Genomic DNA, 27,366 nt, shown 5'->3' with positions numbered 1-27,366 from the left:
ATGTGCTTTTCGGATGTTTAAAGTATTAGAATTCTTAATTTATACAGAAAAGATTAGACTTTTTATTCATATTAGGGAATTCTGTATTATTGAAATATAAGAATAGGTGGACTTGTAATGGATTTATATTTTTGAACCTTTATAAATTTTATTACATTGAGCAAACCTAGCTAACTACCACATCAGGTTGGAAGAGAGACTTGCTAAAGTAACTTTAGGCAGTTGTGATTGAACTGAGAATTTATTAAGTAAGAAATCTAGAAGAATTTTATGGGAGTAGGGAGGGTAGAAGGTTAGTTGAAGTGAAGCAGATTTCATGTTAAACTTTGGCAGTGTTTGGTCCTCTGCTGGTTGATGAACAGATTTCTTAATTTTGCACAGAAAGGTTTTGGTCAGAGAAGGTCAGGACTGCTCTGTTGAGAGAATTGCAGTTGGTAGGACATCTTAAAACAAGTTACTGTGAGTTTTATCTTGTTTGAGAGAAGATTCTTTGTAGCTCTAGGGTTCTGAAAAAGAGTTATACGATGAATATACTTTTCGGCTGATGATGGAACAATCTGGGGTGATGGTTGAGAATTAGGATAGGACTAAACTTGAAAATATAGAAGGGAGGGTTTGATGTTAAGAAACGAAGAAACTTCCCTTCTTCCTTCCTCCCTCCATGGGATCTAGAAATCCTAAAAAAAAAGTAGATAAATAAAAGGCACAAGCTTAGATACAGTTTGGTGGTTAGAGACTTAGGGAAGTTTAAGTGAATCTCTTGCTAGTTTTATCTTTAGATGCTGTGCTTGGTGTTTAGTGCGGAAGAGACATTTAATCAAAAACTTAGTAAAAATCATGAAATACTGGGACTATTATATAAAGAGATTCTTTGCTTTACAGAAATTGTATGCAAACTCAAATTAGCACATAAAAGGGAATATTAACAAAATTAAAATTTGTATGGAACTTATATTTTAAAAAGTGGGTATCTATATGTCTTTTGCTATATCGTGATTTTTAAGTTGTCTGTTTACATTGTGAATGCTTGGGAAATATACTAGAAATTACTGTAGACATTTCCATTAAACAAGTTACAGAAGAAAAGAGTACTTGCTGATATAAAGACTTTGTTGTATATCAACTTCATTCTTAGCACATACATTTCAAATTGATGACTGCTTCAATTTAGGGTCCCCATATCTGTGTGTGAATATTAAGATCACTCCAAGACAGTATTCAAAGGAAGCAGGTTACTGAGCTGAGGTAATTGAAAGTGGCTCTATAGAAGATTAGACTGGAGCATGAACCTGAAGTATGAATAGGTTTGGATGGGATGGAAGTGGGAGGATGGGAATTGCATTTGGAAATCATCAGTCATGAAAGTAGTATACACTGCACCTTCAAGTGACTGTGAGAAGGAGACTTTTAAAGGTAGCTTGATAGACTTCTATTTGGGACGGGTGGGGCGAGGGGTAAGGTTTAAAGGTAAAGTGGAGCTGTTGTGTGCTGGTTATGCTATGGGGGGTTTACATTTTTTTCTGGTAGACAAGTGTTTGAGCAAAAGAATGATATTTTAAAAAATGATGTTTTAGTAAAATCATTGTCTAGGATGGGTTGGAGAATCTTGTTGAAATTAGAGCCAGAGCAGCCAATTAGAAAGATTTTATAATGTTTGAAGGATGAAGGAAAGGGTAACATTGAATATCTGCTCATACAATGCATTGTACTAGGCTTTCATGTGTATTATCTATTTAATCTTTATTATTAGCTTCTGGTTTTCAAGACACTGGATGTCAGAGAAATTAAATATTTTGCTAGCATTTGGTGTTGTCATACAATTGATTTTTGTATATTGACTTTGTATCCTGGAGGATGAAGGAAAGGGTAACACATTGAATATCTTGCTAAACTCCCTTATTAATAGTTCTAGTTGCATCCTAGAATTTTCTATATAGATGATTATAACATCTATGAAAAAGACTTTCATAGATTGGAAAGACTTTCTTTCCAATTTTTTGCCAAATTTTATGCCTTTTCTTTCTTCTTATTGCCTTATTGCATTGCCCAGACCTTTGAGCATCATGTTGAATAGAAGTAGTAAGGGTGCAGTGAGGCAAGAAAAAGAAAAGAAACATAACAGTTGTTCTCTCTTCCTCTGTTTTATGAGTGTCTAAGATTGAAAATGAATTGCCCCTTTCATCAATATGAAATACGCTTTATTATGGTAATGCTTCTGTCTTTAAGTCTACTTTGTCTAAAATTTATATAGCTTTTCCAGCGTTCTTTCTCTCCAGTGTTCACATGCTATATTTTTCCCGTATTTTTCCTTTGAGATAAATCTATGTATCTCTTGTAAACAGTGTATAGTTAGGTGCTGCCTTTTTTTTTTTATCTCTGTCTCTGCCTTTTAAATGAGGTGGTTAGACCATTAATATTTAATGTTACTGATATGGTTAGGTTTAAGTTTTTATCTTGGGTTTTTTTTTTCTGCCTTCTTTTGGATCAACTATTTTTTAAATCCATATTTCTTCTATTGGGTTTTTACTTTTACCTTTGCATTTTTTTTAGTGGTTCCTCTATGGATTATTATATGAATCGTTAACTTTTTACACTGTACCATGAATTAATATGAACAAAATAAACATCTGTATTTGACAACTATGAACCTGGATTTGGTCATTTTTATAGCGTGTCATCTCCACTTTTCCTTGCTATGTCAGCCCACTTAGTGAAATTCTGAATATGACAAGGAAAACTTTAGGGCAAAAATCACATTTTGGTAATTTATTTTGAATTAAAAATATTTATCTCCATTCTCATCATCTTCATACTGAAGTTAAACATTGCATCTCTTAGTAGCGTGTGAGAGAATCAGATATGTATAATAGGAAGCCAAAAGATCTGTTATAAATACTCTACATTTTTTCCCCAAAGTTCAGAATTTTCACATCCTTCAGAGTTGAATAGCAGAGGCAAAAGGATTATTTGCTCACCTTTGCTTTGACTTAATCTCATCTAGAGAAACATTTCATGGTTTGTACTGGGAATTTTCTCAGTGGACTGCATCTTTAATTTTCTTAATGAAGTCTTTTGGGAGATAGGCTGCTTTTTTGATGTATGTCCATTTTTGATGTATGTCCATCTCATTAACACAAAAGGTATCTATAATTAGAATTAGAAACTCATTTTCCACATAATTTTAGTATTTCTTTCTAGTTCTATGATATTAAGTATTATCAGGTCTCACAGTACTTTTTGAATTTTTTTCACTGTAATTTTGGACAGTTTTTCTTAAAATGTCTTACCTGAGTTCTGAAGTTGATATCTGAAGATATCTGAAGCTGATAGTTCTGAAGTTGATATCCAGCCTTAGTAGCATTATTAAACTGTAAGATGCACAAAAAAACTCAGCATTCATATAGTAGGTCAGCTGAGTGCTGGTGTCCACTTATAACAACTTAAACGTGTTAAAACCTGTTATATATGAATAATGAGATGCCAGGTAATGTTAACATGAGCACAGTATCTTTTAAATTAAGGTTTAAATTTTTAATTCTGAACTTGGAAGGTGGAAGCAGTTTCTTTTACGAAAAACATGTAACTGGAAGAATTTATATTATTCATATTTATACATGTTTATGTGCATATGTCCGTCAAAGGTAATTATTTGTAGAGTTCATATCCTATTTGAGGAGTTTGTTTAAGCCACATCCACATATTCTTTCATACACATACTTAAGTTCAACTTAAAACCTTCCTTTTCTCTATAGGTTAACTATTTTAAAGCGTTTCAAGATACAATGAGGAACTGGCTCAATGCCTCAGTCAGGGAGAATTCCAGTATGTCACTACAGTGGAGAATTATGTGGAGAATGGGAAACGGAAGAGGCCAAGATTGGAAGAGCAGGTGGGGGAGTAGGACATTAGGTCAGATATAATAAAAACACTTATGTGGAACTTAAATACTTTTTATTGTGTCTTTAGCACTTTAATATGTGATTGTACTTAATAGAAGAATAAGAAATAGTTGATTAAATTACCTGTGGTATAAAGAGGGATTATATATTTATATGAATAAAATAGAGTAATGAATGCGGTAGAGCTTTGTAGAATACTCTTGTTACAAGAAAAGGATGATCTTTTGTGTTTTATCATACCCCCTTACTCCTGAACTATGCACCTTATGGTGGGGTTTTACCTTTTTTTTGTTTTTTGTTTTTTGGCCAGGGCCCTACTGTGAGGTAGTGTTAGTTTGGAATGATACCCCCTTACTCCTAAATACATCAGCATACATTTCCTAGAACAAGGATATTCTTTTATAATCACAGTATAATGATCAAATTCAACAAATTTAACATTAATACAATACCTTGTCTGATATACATTCTGCATTAAAGTTTTGCCAGTTTTCCCAATAATGCCTTTTATAGCAGTTTCCTGCTCCCTCCATCTAGGGTTCAGTCAGTATTGTACATTGCATTTAATTGTCACACTTCTTTAGTCTTTAATCTGATACATTGCTCAGCCTTTCTTTGTCTTTCATGGCAGTGACATTAAAAATATCTATGAAAAGAAGGCTTAGCACCAAAAAGGAATTTTTAAGAAATGTTAAAATTAGAGTTTGTTATAAATCATCACTTAACTTTCTTCTTTATAATTCTGCTCTTTTCTTTTTGGGTTTGCTGCCATATTTTAATGTCATTGCTTTGGCTTCTACACATGACATATACAGTCTCTCATTTCATCTAGCTCAGTTGCCAAGAAGAAACTTTTAAACTTATTCTAGTTTTCATTTTAAGATTGGGTTGAGCTTGTCAAGGGGATTAGAAAGGACAAAACAACACCTCAAGATACTATTATTAGTCTGTTTGCATGCAGTGGAACTAGAGCCAGAATGGGAACCTTTTGCTTCCTGACGTTTCTTGATTTCCTTTCTTGAATGGCTTATTGTGAAGTAAGTAATGAGCAGTTAAGAGTTCATACTACAGAATTTGGTGTAAACAGGTAGGATAACGGACGGGAATGAGCATCAACCTTGGAGTTTGCTAGACCCGTTTGAATCCCAGTGATACTCATGACTAGCTGGGTAGTCTTGACCAAGTTCTTTAAGCCTTAGAGGAGAATCCAGGTAAAACGGGGATAATAATACCTACAGTGCATGTGTTTTCCGGAGCATTAGAGATAATGCAAAATGCATGATAGTGCCTGGCACGTAGTTGGTGCTCAAGGAATGGTTATTACGTTTTTATAAAATCATAGAAAGACAACTCTAGGAGGGATCTTAAAAATCACCCAGATAATGAAACCTATTCAGAAAGGTTAAGTAATTGTTACTGACTTATTAGAGTGTACGCTCCTTGAGAGTAGGGACTGTTTGTATCTTTTACCTTGTGTTCTTTTGAGTGTATAGAGCACAGTGATGGACTTTAGATACTTGGTAAATATTGGTAGTTTAAGTACATTTTAGACATCCAAATTCTAGACATATTACAATGTCAGGTAAGTTATTTTTGTCTGGTTTAAAATACTTATTATTGATAGACCTTTGGAAGTCACATAGCTCTTAGAATATGCATGAGTAAAAAATGTAATTTCAGGCTTGTCAGGCTATCAATAGAAATAAAGCAGAGGTTTTAAGGATATATATATATATATAAGGATATATATATATATATATACACACATATATATGATTTCTAAGTATTTATATTCAATACTAAGAGGATTTTCAGCAGGCATAATTAAGTTGTTTTTCTGTAGCTTTTTAGCATATGTCATGTTCAAATGCCACTTCATAGTGAATTGCTTATTTTTGGCATAACAGGTTTTTTTAGTCTTCATCCCTGCTGCTGTGCACACCAAAAGTATCTTAACCAGTGGACTCACTTTTAGTTTTTTGGTTTCCTTTTGGGGACACTTATAACTCTTAGAAAGATTGATATTTCATGAGTTTTATTCTTCTGTAGAGGTCTTCCAGAGAAAACATTTACTTATATATTTTTTAAACTCATTCTATCTTGCAGTTACCATATGGGTCCACTGGACCATTTTATAAATTTAATGTGCATTTGAGGATATTAGTGATCTTATTTTGTCTATATCTTGAAACATTTTGCTGTTTCATCCAAGGAATTATTTCATCATTTCTCATTAATTCTCAACTATGGAAGAAAAGAAAGGCTGAAACAATAAGAAAAAGGAAAAATGATGGAATTACTTGAAGCAGAGGTTGGCAAACATTTTTGTAAAGCTTATGATAGTAAATATTCTAGGCTTTGTGTACTACATATGGTCTCTGTGACATATTCTTCTTTAAACAACCTTAAAAATGTAAAAAAACTATTTTATGACCTATCCTAGGTCATACAAAAATAGGTTATATGGGCTTCCCTGGTGGCGCAGTGGTTGGGAGTCCGCCTGCCGATGCAGGGGACACGGGTTCGTGCCCCAGTCCGGGAAGATCCCACATGCCGCAGAGCGGCTGGGCCTGTGGGCCATGGCCGCTGAGCCTGCGCGTCCGGAGCCTGTGCTCCGCAACGGGAGAGGGTACAACAGTGAGAGGCCTGCGTACTGCAAAAAAAAAAAAAAAAAAAAAAAAAAAAATAGGTTATGGGCCAGATTTAAAGCATGTGCAGCTTAGTTTGCTATTGCCTTATCCTACGGTTTTCATATTGCATTGTCCAAAGGATAATGTCATGTTTCAGGAAGTATAAAAGGAGACTGGAGACACCATTTTCATTGTCTGCTTTTTGCTTTTATTGGACAGAATTAGGAATTAATAATTTTTCAGATTTTGTTCATGATGGCAAAGAGAAGAAAATTGACAGGGGAACAAGTTTCACAATTTTGTGTGAATCAGAAAATGAATACAGGGACTTCCCTGGTGGCGCAGTGGTTCAGAATCTGCCTGCCAATTCAGGGGACATGGGTTGGAGCCCTGGTCTGGGAAGATCCCACATGCTGCGGAGCAACTAAGCCCGTGAGCCACAACTACTGAGCCTGTGTTCTAGAGCCTGCAAGCCACAACTACTGAGCCCATGTGCCACAAGTACTGAAGCCTGCATGCCTAGAGCCTATGCTCTGCAAGAAGAGAAGCCACTGCAGTGAGAAACCTGCACACCACAACGAAGAGTAGTACCCACTCACCGCAACTAGAGAAAGCCCGTGCGCAGCAATGAAGACCCAACGCAGCCAAAAATAAATAAATTTATTTAAAAAAAAAAGAAAATGAATACAATGAGGCAAATAGCAGCATTCTAGATTCATGATGGTGGTGAAGTTGATCATATAAGCAAAATCTCAAGATTGAATCTTCAGATGATGGTCTCTTAGGTGAATTTTCTCAAATAAAAAAATGGATGATTGAACAGTATATTTCTAAGGACCAAAAGAAAATATGGTATTCTTATCCATTTAGTCATTCAGCAAGGAGGAATTAATCACGTAGTATTTCATGACAAAATCTTGGACATGCGGTAAAAGGATGTGTGCTGGTATTCTTTCATCTCTTATGTTTGGTCTCCAGATTTGACTGGATACAGTTTGTAAGTGGACATTGCTGAAAGTGGGTGTGTATACAAAGGTGATGAGAAGATAATGTAGAAATGAATGAAACTAGTTGGATTAATTATTCTAAATAATGTTTATAAGTCTAAAAATGACAGTGTTTTGCAAATTACAGATCACAGAAGATGGCCATTCTTTCTTCAATAAATTATGAGCCATTAAAAGTTTCAAAATTTCAAGGTTTCAAGTATTGCACTTTTTGACAATGCAATTGCCAGAAGAAAGACCAGAAGTGATGATAAGCTCGAATCTATTAGAGATGTGTTTAAAATCAGGAGTCAGAGTTATAAAATGGATATGTTCCACATTTATTAGTGACACTTGAGGAACAGTTGTATTCAGAGAACGTGGCCCATTTTGGCTATTTATAACTTAAAAACCAGGCAAATGTGGGAAGTCTGGAATGGATGTTTGAGTTTGCTGTACTTTAATACTTATTAAAATTTTAATCAAGTTTTTTAACACCTCTTCATTCTTTTGAACATTTTTTGTGAAATGAAGTGTATATAGTTTTAAAAAGAGTCACACCCAGATAGTAAATGATGATGACTGCTTTTCTTTGTATACTGACAGTAAAGCACTAGTTTCCTATAGGATTTTCTCCTCTGAGTTGTGCCTTGTGTTAGACTAGTGAAGAGGTATACTTTGAGAAACAACCTTAAAACATCTGCTGCTTCTTTTACTATTGGAATGTTACTGAGAACTTTTTGTAATGTATGTTTTTTTTTAAAGACCAGGTCAGATGTTTTACTTTCCCTGCTGTTTTTGTTTTTTAATTTTTTGGTTATAAGACACTCAGTGTAACTGATCATGTTTTTCTTTTTACTTTGGCTGTCAAGAATTCATATCCAAAATTAAACACTCACTGTAAGTTTGTACATTATGTTCCAGTGTTTCTTTCTAATATTTTATGGTTTGCAAACAAGAAACTTTGTACTCGGAGGGTATCAATTACTCTGTTAAGCCCGTTTTGAGAGAATAAGATTGACTAAAGGAATGGTTTAACTGCACAGTGGATTTCTTTGAAAATATAGATTAAAGATTACTGAAGACTGAGGGGTTTTTTGTTTTTCCCATCTTAAGTTGTCTTAGTCCCAGAGAGCTTTAAAATGAAAGAGTCAGAATATTTCCTTAGCCCCAATTTTTACAACAGATCTTAGAGAGTTTTCCTTAGGGCTTCACTTATTTGCCAAGAGCCTGTGTGTGATAAAGGATGGAGGTTAGAGATGACAGGGCTTTCTGCTTGGGCCGATCACTCTCTGGGTAGTTATAACTAAGGCAGTAGTAGGTTGTATTGAACTACTTTCCTTGATTGAGATCGTTGGAGCCTGTTATACAGGCAAATAGCAGTACATTTTCTGGACTTAGCATGATTCTAGGCTTAAAACAATTAAAATGATGGAGTAAGGAACTCCAAAAGTTCATCCCTCCATAAAAGCAGCAACAACAAAAATTGGCAAAAGCTCTCAGAATCAACATTTTCAGGACTCTGGAAACTAACCAAAGGCTTGTCGCAACCAGAGGGACATTTAATCAAGAAAAAACACTGAATCTCTGTAAGAACAGTGAGCTTTGTGGCAGTTAATCTACCCTGATCCCAACCCTTGTTCCTCAGCTCAGTGGTAGCCTTGAAAATAACAGACCCTGTTCTTGGTACTGGTACTGATACCAGAGGGAGCAGAATGGACCTTATTCACAATTAATTGTAATTAACTTGTTTTGTTCTGTGGTTCCCTGGAAGACTGATTTAAAAGGCTCACCTTTATCTCTTTTAACTTGGAAACTTTCTGCATATGTTTGTCAAAAATGTTTACAGGTAAATGTGTTAATCACTGCTGCCTGAGGCAGTGACAACAGTTGGGGCAAATAACAGACTAACCAAAAAGCTTGGAAGGAAAGGCTGGGAATAAGATACTTTGGGGAACAAGGGTTTTGAAATTCTCCTGGGGATTCCTGGGAATCTAAAAGACCACATGGGTGTCCAGGGCTGTGCACATGCTTGGGAAAGACCTAAGAAGGTCCTAAGCTCTTCCTGCTGGCTGACCCTGAAGGCATGAGTATTTTTTAAAATAAATTTATTTATTTATTTATTTATCTATTTATTTATCTATCTATCTATCTATCTATTTATTTATTTATTTATGGCTGCATTGGGTCTTTGTTGCTGCACAGGGGCTTTCTCTAGTTGTGGCGAGCAGGGGCTACTCCTTGTAGTGGTGCGCGGGCTTCTCATTGCAGTGGCTTCTCTTCTTGCAGAGCACAGGCTCTAGGCACACAGCCTTCAGTAGTTGTGGCATGTGGGCTTCAGTAGTTGTGGCACACGGGCTTAGTTGCTCCGCGGCATGTGGGATCTTCCCGGACCAGGGCTCGAACCCGTGTCCCCTGCACTGGCAGGCGGATTCTTAACCACTGCACCACAAGGGAAGCCCGAAGGCATGAGCATTGAAGGCATGTCTCAACACACAAAGCCCACCTGCAAACACTGGGAGAATTTTTTGGTTCCAGGCTTCTAAGGAAATCTCTTTCCATTAACTAGCTAACCACTAACCTAATAGAAACTTCAGTGGTCACAAATGACAAAAAATACAGACTTTATAGTATTAGTGCATAAAAATAATTAAACAAGGAAACAGCCACAACAAACAGTAGCAGTAAACCCTAAGGAGAGGTGAAACATCTGATTGCTGGAGTTGCCACATTATTCAATATCCAGTTTTCAACAAAATGCTATGACGCATGCAAGAAACAAGGCCCTTTCACAGAAGAAATGAATAGAAACTGTTCCTAGGAAGTATAGACATTGGACTTAATAGTCAAAGACTTTAAGGAAGCTGTCTCAAATATTCTTGAAGAGCTAAAGCAAATCAGGAGAATGATGTATCATCAAATAGAAGATACCAATAGAAAAAAATTTTTAAGGAAATAAGTTATGGAGTGGAAAAGTACAGTAACTGCAATGAAAATTTGACTAGAGGGTTTCAGAAGCAGATTTGAGTAGGTGCAAAAAAGAATCAGTGAATGTGAAGATAGGTAAAATATCTAATTTGAAGAGCAGAAAGAAAAAAGAATGAACAGAGCCTTAGAGACCTGTGAGACACCATCAGGCATGCCAACATATGCATAATGGGAGTCCCAGAAGAAGAGGAGAGAAGGGGTAGAAAGAATATTTGAAGAAATAATTGCCCTAAAACTCTAAATTTGATGAAAAACATTAATCTACACACTTAAGTAGCTCAACAAACTCAAGTAGGATAAACTTCACTCCAAGACATGATAAACTGCCAATGACAGAGCATCTTGAAAGTGGCAGGAGAAGCAGCTCATCACATACAAGGGTCCTTACTAGATTATGGCTGATTTCTTATCAGAAACATTTAGACCAGAGGCAGTGGGATGACATATTTAAAGTACTGAAAGAAAAAAGGTCAATCAAGAATTATCTAGCCATCAGAAATGGAGAAATGAAGACGTTCCCAGATAAACAGAAATTGGAATAGTGGCTAGAGGACTTAACCTATAGGAAATGCTAAAGGGAGTCCTTCAGGCTGAAATGAGGGGACCTGGGATAGTAATTCGAATTCATGTTAAGTAAAAAACACAGCTAAAGGTAACTATACAGGTAATTATAAAAGCCTTAATACATACTTTGTAACTTTGCTTTTTTTCCTATCTGATATAAAAGACAATGGCATAAAACAAAAACTTTTTAAAGTCTGCTTATGGGCATACTAGGTATAAAGATGTGACAATAACAATATAAGGGAGAGAAGCAGTTACATAGGAGCAAAGTTTTTGTATACTATTGAAATTAAATTAGTATTAATCCAAACTAGAGTTGTTCTAGAGTTGTTAAGATATTAGTTGTAATCCCCAGTGCAACCATTTAAAGACTATAATAAAAAAAATATATATAGTAAAGGAAATGATAAGGGAATTAAAATGGTACACTGGCAAGTATCTATTTAACATGAAATTCAGCCCTTCAGTTAAAAGGTAGAGATTTTCAGAATGGATTTAAAAACATGATACAGCTGTTGATTCAAAGATATAAATTGGTTGAAAGTAAAGGATGAAAAAAATTATGCAAACCGAAACCAAAGGGTCACTCTATCAAAAAGATGCAATTACAAACTTTTGTGTACCTAATAGAGCCTCATGAAGCAGAAATAGAGTTGAAAGGAGAAATAATCAGTTCAACAATAATAGTTGGAAACATCAATACCTTACTTTCAATATGGTTAGAACAAATAGACAGAGGATCATCAAGGAAACAGAAGACTTGAAAAACACTATAAACCAACTAGACCTAATAGACTTATATAGAACATTCTATGCAACAAAGCAGAATATACATTCTTCTCAAGTGCCTATGGAACATTTCCTTGAATATGTATGTTAGGCCACAAAACAAGTCTTAGTATATATTAAAAGATTGAAATAATGCAAAGTATGTTCTCTGACCACATTGATAGAAATTAGAAGTAACAGAAGTAAACCTGGAAAATTCACAAATATGTGGAAATTAAGTAAAACAAATAATTTCAAAATACCAAAAATATCTTAAACCAGTCATGTTTAGTGAAGTGTGTGTATTTTTAAAGCACAGAAAAATAGAGTTATGTTTGTATTCATATGCTTGAAAATTTAATGAGTTTTGATACTTGCAGTAAGTGTTCTAGTTATTAGGAATGTGTGTTGTCCTAGAGTTTTGTTCTGTAGTATTTGTTTAGACATAGTCATATAAAAAGAGCAGATAAACCAAAAATCTATTCATTGTATGATTTTTTTTTCTTAGACTAACTTTTCTGATTATGTCTTATGTGGATTAATAAAACTGGTCTATTTTTTCATGTATAAGTTAGCTGACAGAGGCTCAGATATATCAGATATACATTTGATATATTTTATATATTTATGATGTATTATATATTACTTGTAAATAAATATACTGTAAAGGCTAAAATTACTATTTCCTGAATAAGCTGCAAATTTCTTTATTGCCTATTTGATAACAGATCATCAGGTGTTGAGTGGGGTGATTTATGACATTTAGTGAAATATGCCATGTCGTTATCAGTATTAATGGCAATGAAATCTCTTTCTTTAGTGGAATAATCAGAAAATATTAAAACTAGTTCTAAAAATCTTTAAAAATATCCTTCCCTCAGAGTTAGCATTGAGAATCTTTTATCTAATTAATGCTCATTTATTTATTTTTCTCTTATTCTCTTAATTTCCGTTTCTAGCTGCAATAATTTTGTAAGTTTTAGAAAAGTAACAGCTATTTTTCTGGTGAGGAAGATTTCAGTTTTCTTAATTATTTGTTAATACGGTAAAAGCTAGGCATCCTTTTACATTTATCTGAGAAGAGACAAACTTGCATGTAACAGAACTTTTTAGTGCATGTAGATCAGAGGTTCTTCACATGTTTATAAAGGAATTTGTGTGTATACAAGTTAAATTTAAAATATGTGGCACATGTTAATTTTTTTCAGGAGAAGGAAGCCAGCACCCTTTTGGAGCCATGAATATTGTCCGAACTCCATCTGTTGCTCAGATTGGAATTTCAGTGGAATTATTGGACAGTCTGGCTCAGCAGACTCCTGTAGGTAATGCTGCTGTGTCTTCAGTTGACTCATTTACTCAGGTAATGGAATGTACATTTCATTATTTTCTAAAATAATTTAAAAATCACATTCTGTACTCTAGAAATTAGCCTGGTGGTAGAATTCATGTAAAAATGAAGGTAAACACATATGACGTAAGTTATTGGCTTCCATGAATATTTTCAGTTTGTCTCCCTCTCTGTAGTTATTTTAAAGTTTATAAATGCTTTGATGAGACTTAAGTTTTTATAGTGATAAAATAGCTCAAAGTGATTTTTTAAAATGGGTTTAAATATTAACTTTTCCTCTTTTCCTCCCACAATTAGTATGCTAGGCTGTGAGTATACAGTTGTAAACCTGATAAGCAAGACCCTTGTCCTCGTGGAGCTTAAAGTGACACAATTCCATAAGGGTTGACTTTTAACCTGTCTGGCAGAGGCCTGAAGGGGAGAATGATCTAGGCAGAGTTATAGCTATTACAAAGGCCCTGTTACGTTTGAAGAATAAAGTGAAACTTTGTGTCTGGAGTAGAGTGAACAAGGGTGAGAGATGGGAGATGAGGTTGGAGATTATGGGGGAGGTGGCTGCAGGATAAATCATATGCGACCTCATTGGCTTTTGTAAAGACTTTGGCTTATATTCTGTTTGGAAGAGAAAACATAAGAGAGTTTTGAGCAGGAGAGTAAGATGATCTAACTTACATTTTTAAAGGATCACTTTTGCATCTTTGGAGAGAAACTGTAGTGAGACAAAGAGGGAAGGAGGAAGATCAGTTAGGAGGCTCTTGTGAAAATCTAGGGGAGAGATTTTTAATGACTTTAACCAGGAAGTATGGGGAAGTAGAAATGGAAGTGATGAAAAGTAGTTGATTTCTGGAGATAATTTGAAGATGGGGCCAATAGTGTTTCATGGTGTGGACCACATGTGAGGTCTGAGATAGAGGCATCAACTGTGACTCCAAGGGTGTTGGATCCAGGAACAAGAACACAGGAATATCGTAAAAAGAACAAGTATGGGCTGAGAGTGGAATCAGGAGTTGAATTTTGATTGTACTATGTTTGGGATGCCTGTTAGATACCCAGCTGGAGAAGACAAGTTTAGAGTTCAAGAGAAGTAAAAATTTGGGAGTCATCAGTGTAGAGGTGGTATTTAAAGTTGGGAAGGGGATGTGATCACTGAGAAGCAACTGTAAATAGAAAAATTGGCCAGTGACAGAGCTTGGGGCCATTTCAAAGTTGAGACGCTTAAGAGATAAGGAGAAATAAAAGGAAAGGAGCAGCCTGAAGTAGGAGGAGACCCCAAAAGTGCTGTTTTGGAAGCCAAGCCAAGACTGGATTTTAAGAAGGAAGAAGTGATCAATAGTATTCACTGCTCATGGGTCAAGTAAGATGAAGGCTAAGAATTAACCATTGGATTCAGCAAGGTTGAAGTCATTAAAGATTTTGACAAGAGTTCATAGAGGTGGAAAGGGAGTTTGCAGCAAGGTTGAGTGAATTGGAGAGGAGGAAGTGGAAACAGTGAATATAGATGACTCTTGACGAGTGTTGTCATAAAGGACAGCAGATGAATTGTCTGGTTGCTTGAGGGGGCTATGGAGACAAGGAATTTTCTTCTTCTTTCTGTTTTTTTTTTTTTTTTTTTTTTTGCGGTACGCGGGCTTCTCACTGCTGTGGCCTCTCCCATTGCGGAGCACAGGCTCCGGACGCGCAGGCTCCGGACACGCAGGCTCAGCGACCATGGCGCACGGACCCAGCCGCTCTGCGGCACGTGGGATCCTCCCAGACCGGGGCACGAACCCGTGTCCCCTGCATCGGCAGGCGGACTCTCAACCACTGCGCCACCAGGGAAGCCCCTTCTTTCTGTTTTTAATCGGAGATATTATATCATGTTTGACAGGAATGAAGCATTAGTGAGAGAAAAATTGATGATGCCGGAGAGTGGGGAGGCTTGTGAAAGTGGTGTCCTTGAGTAGGAAATAAGACCGTATTGGGAGGTTTTCGATAGGATAATAGACAGTGTTTATAGTAATGGATATATGGACACAGACAGACACAGGAGGTTGGTAAATGTGCTGATGAGAAGTTGTGCAGGTTCTCTCTCAATTCCTTCTCTTTGCTCAGTGAAATAGGAAGCAAGGTCATCAGCTAAGATTGAGGAGAAAAGAAGTATTGGAAATCTAAACCAAAAGGATTATTAAACAAGTCCTCTAGGAGAGGAGGAGGGTGAATGGACTAGGGAGACCTTCTGGGCTTGCTGGGCAGCACATTTTTGAGGATTGTGGCCATGAATTTAAGCGCCAACTTGTCATATGATCTCTTGAGAATGGGCCAAATTAAAGAATGGCAGAGTCTGAGTCTTAAAAATTTTGTCAGTAATTTAAAAAATAAACTATGCTGAAAAAAACAAGTTGTAAAACAATACCTATAGTGTCCCATATAGATTGTATTTGAAAAATGTCTGGAAAATACATGACAAAGTGATGTTATCCCTGGGGAGGGGCAAGAAGACTTTTTATTCTATAATTATAAGTTATTTGAGCTTTTTAATGAAGCATATGTATTTTTTATTAAACGTTTTATTATGAAATATTTTAATATGTAGAAAAGTGCATTCCACAAATATTTTTTGTGTACCTATTGTGTGCGAGGCATTTTTTAAGAACAAACAGATAAAAATAGGTAGACAAAATAAAATAATACCCGTCCTTACAGAGCTCTCTTTATAGTGGGGTATATTTGAAAACTTCCACGTGTCTTCCGCCTAGATTTAACTGTTACATTTTGCTATATTTGCTACTAATTAAAAAATTATATAAAGTGTTACAGATACAGCCCACTGCTCTCTGCTTCTCTTCTTCCCTTATCCTCTCCAGGTAGCTACTCTTCTAACTTTATATATCTTTCCTATCTGTATTTCAGTACTTAAAAAACAATTTTTATATTTGTTCACAAAACATGTATAGTACTATTTGTATGTGTGTTTAAACATGTTTCTAATTTATGCTCTTAGTTATTCTTACTTCACTTTAGTTTTTATCAGTAGCACATGGTTTAGAAAGTCAAGTAGTTTTACATGTAAAACAGCTGTCCTCTATTATACCTTTTATATTCTGCTTTATTCTGCCTCTCAGCAGCAGTCACTTTCAACCTCCCCCTCATATTTTTCCCTCTTTCTTCTTGTTTCTTGTTCAAGAAACTTGATTAATCTTTCTTTATTAATTTATTTGTTATAGCTATTTTCCATTGACTTACCGATACATAACATGATTTAGCTCTCTTAATCCTCTGTTCTCCAAAATACACAGATATCTTTTCTCCCCACCTTTCCAATATAGATTTTCATTAAGTTAGTATTCAAAGTTTTCAGTATTATGACCTGGTAAATGTTTTTCAAAACTGAGCCATGTGTAGTGCTATGATTATATTTCTTGTTCTGTATAATTTTTCATTTATCCTGGTTAATAAATTTCTCATTTTTTTCCTTTGCATGGATTTCTGTATTTCCATTTCTAATAATTTATGCCCAAACTCTGCCAATTGTAAATTCCCATTCAATATATTTAAATATAGCAATTTAAAATTTGTCTTGGGCTTCCCTGGTGGCGCAGTGGTTGAGAGCCCGCCTGCCAATGCAGGGGACATGGGTTCGTGCCCCGGTCCGGGAAGATCCCACATGCCGCGGAGCAGCTGGGCCCGTGAGCCATGGCTGCTGAGCCTGCGTGTGTGGAGTCTGTGCTCCGCAACGGGAGAGGCCACAACAGTGAGAGGCCCGCATACCACAAAAAAAGTAAAAATAATAAAAAATAAAATTTGTCTTGGAAACATTCCTCTTGGAACTTTCTCTTTTTTGTTCCACTGTGGACTGATTATTCTCTGGGTCTGTTGCATAGCTGTGGTTAAGGTATTGTTTTCTTTCACCATTACTCCAGAAATTCCTTTTGTTTCTCTTCTGTGTTGAATCCCTTTTTTTCTGGTTCTTCTGTTTTTCCTTCTTGTTATTTACCCTTTTGTATGTTTTTAAAATGGATATAAATGTTTGTATCATACTGCACAAACTTCTACAACTTACTGTTGTTCACTCAGCATTATTTTTAAATTTATTTATTTATTTTTGGCTGTGTTGGGTCTTCATTTCTCTGCATGGGCTTTCTCTAGTTTCAGCAAGCGGGGGCCACTCTTCATCGTGGTGCGCGGGCCTCTCACTGTCGCGGCCTCTCTTGTTATGGAGCACAGGCTCCAGACGTGCAGGCTCAGTAGTTGTGGCTCACGGGCCTAGTTGCTCCGCAGCATGTGGGATCTTCCCAGACCAAGGCTCAAACCCGTGTCCCCTGCACTGGCAGGCAGATTCTCAACCACTGCACCACCAGGGAAGCCCCACTCAGCATTATTTTTAAAGATTTATCTGTGTTGCTACATGGAATTGATTTAGTTTGTCATATGTCATATGTACGAATGAGCCGCAGTTTGTTTTTCCATTTCCATATTGGTAGATGTTTTCATACATTCTTAGTATTATTTATCAGACCTTAAATTTTTGCCAAACTTGATAGGTGAAATTAGAATATTACTATTGTTTTGTTTTTTGGACTGTTGGTGAAGTTGAGCATCTTTTCAGATTTTTGGCCTGCATTTGTATTTTCTTTTGTAGAAATTGACGGTTTATATAATTTTACCCAATTTTCTATTGTGTTATTTTTGGCACTTTTTAATTTTAGCTTTTTGGGAAAAGGCCTTTATGTGTTCTGGATAATAATCCTTTGTTGTGTGTGTTGTAAAGTTTTTCTCCTACCTTGTCTTTTAGTATTGTTTATGGTGTCTTTTGCATACAGACATAATATATTTTTCTGTAGACAAGTTTTATCAGTTGTTTCCTTTATGATTTGTGGGCTTTTTGTATTTGAGAAATTCTTCCCTATGCTGATATGTAAAGATGTTATGTTCTCTTATAGTTCTTAAGGCTTTTAACGTTTTACTTTTTGAATTGTGTTTGTGTGTGGTATGGGAAGGGATCTAAACTCATTTCCCCCCCCTACGGAAAGCTAGTTGTTCTAGTCCCATTAAATGAATAGTTAGTCCACATTTTTTAAAATTCTGAATAATAGCATCTTTGTTATGTATCATGTGTCACATATGCTTAGGTTTGTTTCTGGGCTCTCTCTTTTATTCCAGTTAGTTTATTTGCCCGTCCCTTTGCCAGGAAAAATCTTAATATCTGGAAGGCCAAGTCCCTCCTCCTAGTCATCAAAATAGGCTTAGGTATTTTTCATAATAATTTTAGTATCAGCTTGTCAAGTGCCATGAAAAATCTTGTTGGAATTTAGTTGAAAATAACATTGGATTTATAGGTTTAATATGCCTTTATCACATTAAGTATTCCCATCCACGAATATATTGTATCTTTCCTCTAGACATGGTATATAAGTCCTTTCACTTGTTATCTTTCTTATCTCTCAAGACAGTCTTAAAATATTTTCCACAAAAGTCTTACTATTAGCTTGTCTTAGCATTTCCCCTAGGTATCTTACAGACTTTGTTTCTGTCATGAATTGGGTCTTCTTTTTTTTTTTTTTTTTTTTTTGCTGTATGCGGGCCTCTCACTGCTGTGGCTTCTCCCGTTGCGGAGCACAGGCTCCGGATGCGCAGTCTCAGCGGCCATGGCTCACGGGCCCAGCCTCTCTGCGGCATGTGGGATCTTCCCAGACCGGGGCACGAACCCGTGTCCTCTGCATCGGCAGGCGGACTCTCAACCACTGCGCCACCAGGGAAGCCCGAATTGGGTCTTCTTAAAGTTACATTTAAAATTTTTTCTTGCTTGTATGGAGGGTTGCTGTTGATTTTTTTTCTCCTGATACTGATCTTTTAGTTAGTGATCTTATTGGTTCAACTCTGATATTGGTTCAAGTACCTTAACAGTAGAGTCTCTTGGACTAAACTACCTCGATATTATTAAACAAACAAAAACCCTAATAAGATGTTTCTTCCATGTAGAAAAGAGACAGCAAGAACCTTCATGGCTAGTTTTGTGTTTCGGAGAAAGTGATGTTGGGAAGATTATTTTTGAGTGAATAAAAGGTAGTATTATCGTTAGTAGTTCATTAATTTTGGGGTTTAGTGCATAAACCCATTTGATTCTCAAGAAATGTCAATCAGTTTACTTCTTTTTTTTTTTTTTTTTTTGCGGTACACGGGCCTCTCACTGTTGTGGCCTCTCCCGTTGTGGAGCACAGGCTCTGGACATGCAGGCTCAGTGGCCATGGCTCACAGGCCCAGCCGCTCCGCGGCATGTGGGATCTTCCCGGACCGGGGCACGAACCCGTGTCCCCTGCATCGGCAGGCAGACTCTCAACCACTGCGCCACCAGGGAAGCCCAATCAGTTTACTTCTTGCTTCTATGAAGGAGTCTTGGAGGATGTTAGTGGATTTGCCCATTTGAGGGTCAGTGAGAACAAACAGACCAGGAAATAGAAATGGAATAGTGTTACCTTTCTCTTCTTTGTAATTGATGGCAAGTAACCAGTTGTTCCTTTTTTATACTTAAGTTTTTATCTTTCTGGTAAGAAAAAGACTTCTTGGATATGGTTACTATTTTATATGAGAAAATAGGTTGATTTGATGAGGGTCGTATTTGAGGAGAGGGTCGTCTCCAAAGGTGGAGATAAAAGAAGATATTTTGAATGAAAAAACATTTTTTCTTTTTTTTCCCAAAATGAATATGTTATAAACTTAAAAATATTTGATAATCATAGAAATTCTTTGAGATATAAAGAAAGTACTAAAGGCAAATTGTTATGATTTTGTGGCATAGTGTCATTTTATGACTTGCCTTAATGTTCAGCATTAGACTGTCTCAGAACTCACAGTCCTTAAACCAAGTTAATATGACAACATTTTTAATTAAAAATATTAAGGTCTAAATGGAGTATTTAGTATAATCCATTAATCTATTTATTATTAACTTTTAGTTCACACAAAAGATGTTAGACAACTTCTACAATTTTGCTTCATCGTTTGCTGTCTCTCAGGCCCAGATGACGCCAAGTCCATCTGAAATGTTCATTCCGGCAAATGTGGTTCTGAAATGGTATGGGGCATTTTGTAGCTCTCATATTAAGGCTTCTAGTAACCTACAAAAAATGGGTATTTTTTGCTTGTGAATGTATTTCTTCTTTGACATTTAAACATAGTCTTTTATTGTGGACATCAGAATACGTTAACATTTGCATGCAATTAAAAAGTATGTACTTTAGAGTTCACATTAGGAATAATTTTTACCCCAAATAATATTTTGTTATATAGTAGCCATTTTGGCTTTATAAAGACAGGAAAATAAAATTGCTTATGTTTTAGGGACCACAATTAAGGGCTGTACATTTTTTTATATTTTGAACTGTAAGTACTGTATATGAGGCTTGAAATATTAATGAACTTTTTTTTTCATAAGTAGAAAGTCTTGAATAAACATGTATAAAACATCAGAGTGGTTTATACTGCACCCTGTACATGAATCTATTTCTTCAGCTTTTCTGTGTTTCTGTTTTGTAGATATTTCTTTTCACTTTGAATATCCCAGTGTTGGGGAGATACATAAGGAGAGTTTGTTGAGAAGTGGTAGCATGGTATATAGCATGGACTGTACTAGAATGTATTAGGTTTGAGCTTTGTAATAATGTAGCTGTGTGACCTTGAGCAAATTATTCTCATCTATGAAATGAGGGAGAAGGAGTTAGATTTCATTTTTTCTTAGGTCCCTTCTAGCTCTCAGATTTGCAAAAGATAAAAAAATTAATAAAATTTATTATGATTTGTGCTTTCTGATACAGCCAGTTAAATCACTATGCTTGCTGTCTTTTATAAATTAATAATTAAACTCCCAGATTAACTTTTAACTTTCTAAGTTTTTAATCTTAGCATTTTAGAAATAACATGTAAAGTTATTTGCTTTTTGATGAGTCATTTGTCAGATTATGAAAGATTCTAATTAAATTTCTTATAAATATGTTTTTCTTTTGTAGGTATGAAAACTTTCAAAGACGACTAGCACAGAACCCTCTCTTTTGGAAAACATAATTTGAATAAAATAATTTTTAATGGATTCTGAAATTTGTCATGTTTTGAAGATAATCATTCTATTTGAAAGCATGAAGTCAAAAGGATCATGAAGCCCAAGTTTAAAAACTGCTTAGTGACTATGAAGCTTAATTAAAATCTTTATAAAAAATTAAAAACATTGAAAAATGAAAATATGTTCATCATTAATGACTTTTTTCCCTTAAGCTGAAAATATTCAGAGGCAAAACGTTTTGGCTATGATTCATTTTTTACTTAAAAATAAAGCATAGTCACAATATTGTGCCAAATGCATTGCATTTATAATCTTTCATTTATATTCACAGTGGTTTGCTAGAATAGTTAACTTAAAATCAACTATATCAAAATTTGGGGACTTTTGGAAAAACTTATCAAATATACATTTTTACATATGGAGAAATTATTTTCAGTTAGTATTTCTTTAGAATAAAAGATTTTTCAGAGGAATTCCCTGGCAGGCCAGTGGTAGGACTAGGCGCTTTCACTGCCGTAGCCTGGGCTCTATCCCTGGTTGGGGAACTAAGATCCCACAGGCTGCATGGTGCAGTCAAAAAAAAAAGTTTTTTCAATTAACAGATTGGTTGTCACTTTTTATATCTGCAAATTCATACGTTTTTGATTAACAAAATTGCCATAATACTGATCAGGTTTTGTTTAATATAGGTAATGTTACACATTTGTGTATAGACTATAGGATTCATTACTTCTTTGTATGAAGGTAAAGCCTTTGTGTCTCATTCAAAGGGAACCCTTTGACTTTTATTGGTGATGCCCATTGACCAGAAACCACCAGGATCTCACCTGTCCAATGATCTTTATAGAGATACAACAGGAAGTATTAACTAAAAACAAAGTGTCCCTTGGCTTGCCAAGAGTCTATAAAGAGAGTGTGATTGTCCGTGACAGTCCTGGGTAGTGTTTTTTTAATTATTAATTAATTAATTATGGCTGCATTAGGTCTTTGTTGCCGCACACGGACTTTCTCTAGTTGCAGTGCACGGGCTTCTCATTGTAGTGGCTTCTCGTTGCAGAGCACGGGCTCTAGGCATGCAGGCTTCAGTAGTTGTGGCTCATGGGCTCTAGAGCACAGGCTCAGTAGTCGTGGCGCACAGGCTTAGTTGTTCTGCGGCATGTGAGATCTTCCCAGACCAGGGCTTGAACCCATGTCCCCTGCATTAGCAGGCGGATTTTTAACCACTGTGCCACCAGGGAAGTCCCCTGGGTAGTGTATTTAAACTGGTTTGTTGGGCTTTCACAGCAGAGGATGAGGCAAAATTTGGACCACTTTTCTAATTGTATTATTTTTGCTGCTGGAGTAGTAGTCTTGCACAGTATGCATAAAGAGGTTCAGTTATCACTTCTGAGAGCTCTCCCGAGCAGCCAATGCCTGCTTCATTTTGGAAGTTTCTTGTGACCCTTCTAAAAGATATATGCTACACTGGAGAGAAAAGGGCTTTAAATATCAGAAAGCCTCTTAATTATTCCATACACCCAAGATAGGTTTGGGTGTAGGAGGTGGGCAAAAGCCTGTTATTGATGTTGTAATTCCTGGTGAGTTACAGATAATATCAGAAATATAGATTTTTATCTATATTTTATCACAACAGGAGTAAGCCAATAATTGTTTCCTTGTGGTGGGCACATTCCCACTGGAGCTTAGTTCCTTCATAGACGTCTGGAAAATCTTGGAGAAAATGACCAGTGCAGTGAGAATAACTCCAGCATTTGTTCCTCCCTTGGTGATGTTGGTTCTGCTGACAGTGCTATAATGATTATAGCCGAAGTATTTTGTTACCTGGAGTAAAGTTCCAGTTTTTACAATAATGAAGACTGGGGCTAATGGTATGAGGAAAGCTCAAATATCAGAAGGAGCCTTTGGGAGGAAATTGGTCTCAGGAGTTTAAAGGAACAACTATTAAATCTTCGGCAGTGGAATTTAGCAGGTTCAGAGTCAAATTTCACCATAAAAGATTTAATAGCTATTCTTTTAAACTCCTGAGGAGACCAATTTCCTCCTAAAGGTCTGTCCCTTCTGCCATGTGAGGATATATGGAGACCTCTGTGACCTGGAAGAGGGCCCTCAGCTGACCATGCTGACACCTTGATCTTGGACTTCCAGCCTCCAGAACCGTAAGAAACAACTTTCGGTTGATTATGTGAGTCTGTGGTATTTCGTTATAGCAGCTTGAAGGGACAAAGACACATTGAAGCATTTTATTAACAAATTTTACTTGCACATAGTTTAACCTAGGAAGGCTGAACTCTGGATTTGTCAATTTCTTTTTCTTTTAAGTTTGATTTTTTAAAAGGGCTTTTAGAATAGTTTTGAATTTATTAAAATTTGGAGAATGCCAAACGAACTTAATTTTTCCTATTATCATTTTTTCCATAAAGTGAAGGAAACTCAAGAGAGTTTAGTCGAAAAAGACATCTTAACAGTTTTATTATGCCTCAATATGGGAAAGGCAAAATCATAGAGAGTGGTCAGAGGAGACAAGATTTGAACATGAGTCAAAAATATCCAAAGGCAAGAAATAGTCTCAGCCGATATCTATAGTATACTGGGAAAAATTGTAACACCATTTACCATCTGTGCCCAATGGATCCACTTTTAAAAATGCTTCTAAGTCACTTTTTGAATAATTTACTGAACAAAATAAAAGGATTGTAAGGGACTTTATTAGAATTTTAAATAATGAGAAAATAGCAACATGTGTTTCATATTTTCATAGTTTCATGATATTTGTACCTGATAAGGGCATTGTCTTCTGAATTTAACTAACTACACTTGAGTTGTCATGTATGAACCGGGGACATATCCCTCTTGTAAATGCTGATTCTAGATTTCAAATACATGTCTAATAGGTTCTACCTTATGGTTACGTTTTGGTTCTTGTATTGTCAAAATGCAATACATGAAGAATTGATTGAAAACTGACAGCCAATAATTTTGTTGAAGAGAGGATAGCTGTCTTCTTAGGTCAATAGTTGTAAGCCATTTTCATTTTTAGATTTATGGATTTATTAGAATGATCAAATAATTTTTTATTTCCACATCTTCTATTTCCATAACTTTTCTATATATACCTGCTTTCAGCATTTGCCTGCTTAAAAATCTTATTAAGATATAATTCACATAACATCAAATTCACTCAAAGTGTACAATTCAGTATTTTTTAGTATAGTCACAGGATGGTGCAACCATCATGATCTAATTTTAGAACATTTTTATCCCCTCAAAAGAAACTCCATACCCATTAGTATTTAATCCCCAGCCTCCAGAACCCCCATCTGCTCTAAGCAACTATGAATCTACTTTGTCTCCATGGATTTGTCTTTTCTGAGTATTTTGTATAAATGGAATCATATAGTATAGTGGTATAGTGGTCTTTAGTGGCTCACTTCCTTTACTTAGCATTTTTCAGGATTCATCCATGTTATAGCATGTGTCAGAGCTTCATTCCTTCTTATTGCTGATAATATTACATTGTATGATTATACCACATTTTATCCATATATCAATTGGTGGGCATTTGGGTTATTTCTAGTTTTTGGCTATTATGAGTCATGCCCATATGAATATTCATGGATCAGTTCTTATGTGGGTATATGCTTTCATCTCTCTTGGGTATATACCTAAAAGTGGAATTACTGGGTTACATGGTAACTATGTTTAACTTTTTGAAGAATTGCTAAACTATTTTTCAAAGCTTTTACTTTCCCATGAGTGGTGTATGAGAGTTTCAGTAGCTCCACGTCCTTGTCAACACTAGTTTTTTTCTTTTGATTGTAGCCATTCCAGTGGGTGTGAAGTGGTAATCTCCTGGTTTTGATTTGCAGTTGTCTAATAACTAATGATATTGAGTATCTTTTTGTGTGCTTATTGGCCATCTGTTTATGTTCTTTGGAAAAATGTCTATTCAAATCCTTTGCCCATTGTTTGGTTATTTGTCTTTTTATTGTTGAGTTCTAACAGTTCATTATATATTCTGGATACAAGTCCCTTATCAGATATATGATTTCGCAAATATTTTTCCCATTCTGTGAATTGTCTTCATTTTCTTGATGAAAGTAATAGTTACATAAAAGTTTTTAATTTTGGTGTAGTCTAATTTATCTTTTTTCTTTTGTCACTGATGCTTTTGGTGTCATATCTAAGAAAAGATTTTTTCTATCAATCTGTAAAGGTTTATTCCTATGTTTTCTTTTAAGAGTTGTATAGTTTTAGCTCTTACATTTAGGTCTTTGATTTATTTTGAGTTAATTTTTGTGAATGCTGTGAGGTAGGGCTCCACTTCATTCTTTTGCATGTGGATATCCAGCTGTCCCAATACCATTTGTTGAAACATAGTCTACTTTTGTTAATTCTGATGCATAAGCATAAAAGATGGAAGAGTATGTGACTGAGATTATTAGGAACTTTAATATATTCAAAAGTGGGGAACTTTTTTCAAAAATGATTTGAGTATATCAAAATACTCTAATAATTCTTTAATAATGAGAGAAGACAACTCTCATCTGAGCACAGAGATAGCTTTGCTGTTTTACCAGAAAAAAAAAAATCTAAATTATAGTTTTACTCTTTCTGTTTATCTTCTATGTAACAACATCTAGTAATGGTTTCATGAGCCTATCTTTGTGAATACATTCATCATACTTAACCAACTTTGTCAACAGTTTTAACATTTATTAATCATTTCCAACCTATTATTTGTAGCTCATTATGAACCCAGACAAAGTTCACCCCTCAAGCCTTCTACATTTTCTGTATACTCTTAAATTTGTCTTTATAAAAAGTACTCTTCTAGCACAACCAGACACTTTGTTTTAAGACCAAAAAAATGTTTTTTTAATCTAGGTAGAAAAAGTGTTTATTACTCTGCATGGACATCCCCTTACCTACACAACTTCTTTTATATTCTTTCAAAATGTAAATGCATACCAACATAATATAAGGGCATCTGAATATCCTTTTGAACCTGGTAGCTAAGAGCTACTCCAGTTATTAAATAAGAGCACATGTATAGTAAAATTGTATTGTCTATTTATCCAAGATTATGTTTCAATTAAATTGATGTTCATTAATATTCTTAAAGATAACTAAGGCTCTGGAAATTACAAATTAGGCTGACACGGGAAGTCCTTATGTCAGTCTTATGGAAGCAGAAGAATTCCACAAATTTAAAACCTCTCAAAAGACACAACTATTCCATTTTGTTAAGCACAATTTTAGTTTTTTTGTAGTAATAAATGATTTGTGGAAACAGTGTTAACCCGTAAAACGTATACAAGAAATTTAGAGACTTTAAATCGTGGGAAAAAAACCACAAACCTCGTCTTGTACAAACTAGAATATTTTTACATTGTGATAAGGGAGTAAAGTGATATTATTAACTCTAATTTGTGTAGAATCATCTGTATTTCAAGAGTATTTAATGAACTTTTTCTTGAATACAATTTATTAACCTGTGTACATAAATCAACTTTTTTGTTTTGTTTTGTTTTTTGCTGTACGCGGGCCTCTCACTGTTGTGGCCTCTCCCGTTGCGGAGCACAGTCTCCGGACGCGCAGGCTCAGCGGCCATGGCTCACGGGCCCAGCCGCCCCACGGCATGTGGGATCTTCCCGGACCGGGGCACGAACCCGTGTGCCCTGCATCGGCAGGCGGATTCTCAACCACTGCACCACCAGGGAAGCCCCCATAAATCAACTTTAAAAGACTTTACATTTAAAAGCTCTGAATGCCTTGCTTTTCTTCTTGTACCTATTTTCTTAACTAATAGCAGTTAAAAATTTTTCAAGCTACAGTTGAAGCAGAAGTGTTTTCCTTAGAAGAGCCAGAATGTAAAGCATTAGGAGGTTTTCCCCCCTTCTGGAGTTTCTTGAATTATTTCTTGAAATTTATATGAACATTTCATGTAGGCCAATTAGAACAGGAGCTCCTGTAGATTTTAAGAGCCCTTATCTTCTGATTCATTCCTCTTTTGATTTTAATGTACCTCTCAAATGAGCAAAAGTTTCCCTAAGTGACCACTTGTAATTCTAAATTGCCTTTGGTGAAGTTGTCATGGAGAAAGGTATATGCAAAAATGAGAAAATAGAAGTCAGAGTTCTGTTTGGAGATA

The 27,366-nt window shown here is 35.6% G+C and overlaps 1 protein-coding gene across 3 annotated transcripts in view; it reads left to right on the top strand.

Moving 5' to 3' along the window:
* The window catches only part of HIKESHI (heat shock protein nuclear import factor hikeshi), a 37,261-nt gene extending 15,952 nt beyond the window's left edge, over nucleotides 1-21,309 (top strand). For 2 of the 3 annotated variants that reach the window (XM_079709531.1, XM_079709533.1), the window contains 3 exons: nucleotides 13,044-13,195; nucleotides 20,116-20,234; nucleotides 21,166-21,309. In XM_079709531.1, coding sequence (XP_079565657.1) covers nucleotides 13,044-13,195; nucleotides 20,116-20,234; nucleotides 21,166-21,220 — 326 coding nt within the window. In that variant the 3' untranslated portion in view covers nucleotides 21,221-21,309. The remainder of the gene's footprint in view (nucleotides 1-13,043; nucleotides 13,196-20,115; nucleotides 20,235-21,165) is intronic. The other variant, XM_079709532.1, reaches the window with a different exon arrangement.
* Nucleotides 21,310-27,366: the final 6,057 nt, after the last annotated feature.

Source organism: Hyperoodon ampullatus (genome assembly GCF_949752795.1).
Source record: "Hyperoodon ampullatus genome assembly, chromosome: 7".
NCBI classification, from domain to species: Eukaryota; Metazoa; Chordata; class Mammalia; order Artiodactyla; family Ziphiidae; genus Hyperoodon; species Hyperoodon ampullatus.
Note: the sequence above shows the minus strand (reverse complement) of the source record. Positions and strands in the feature narration are given on the sequence as shown.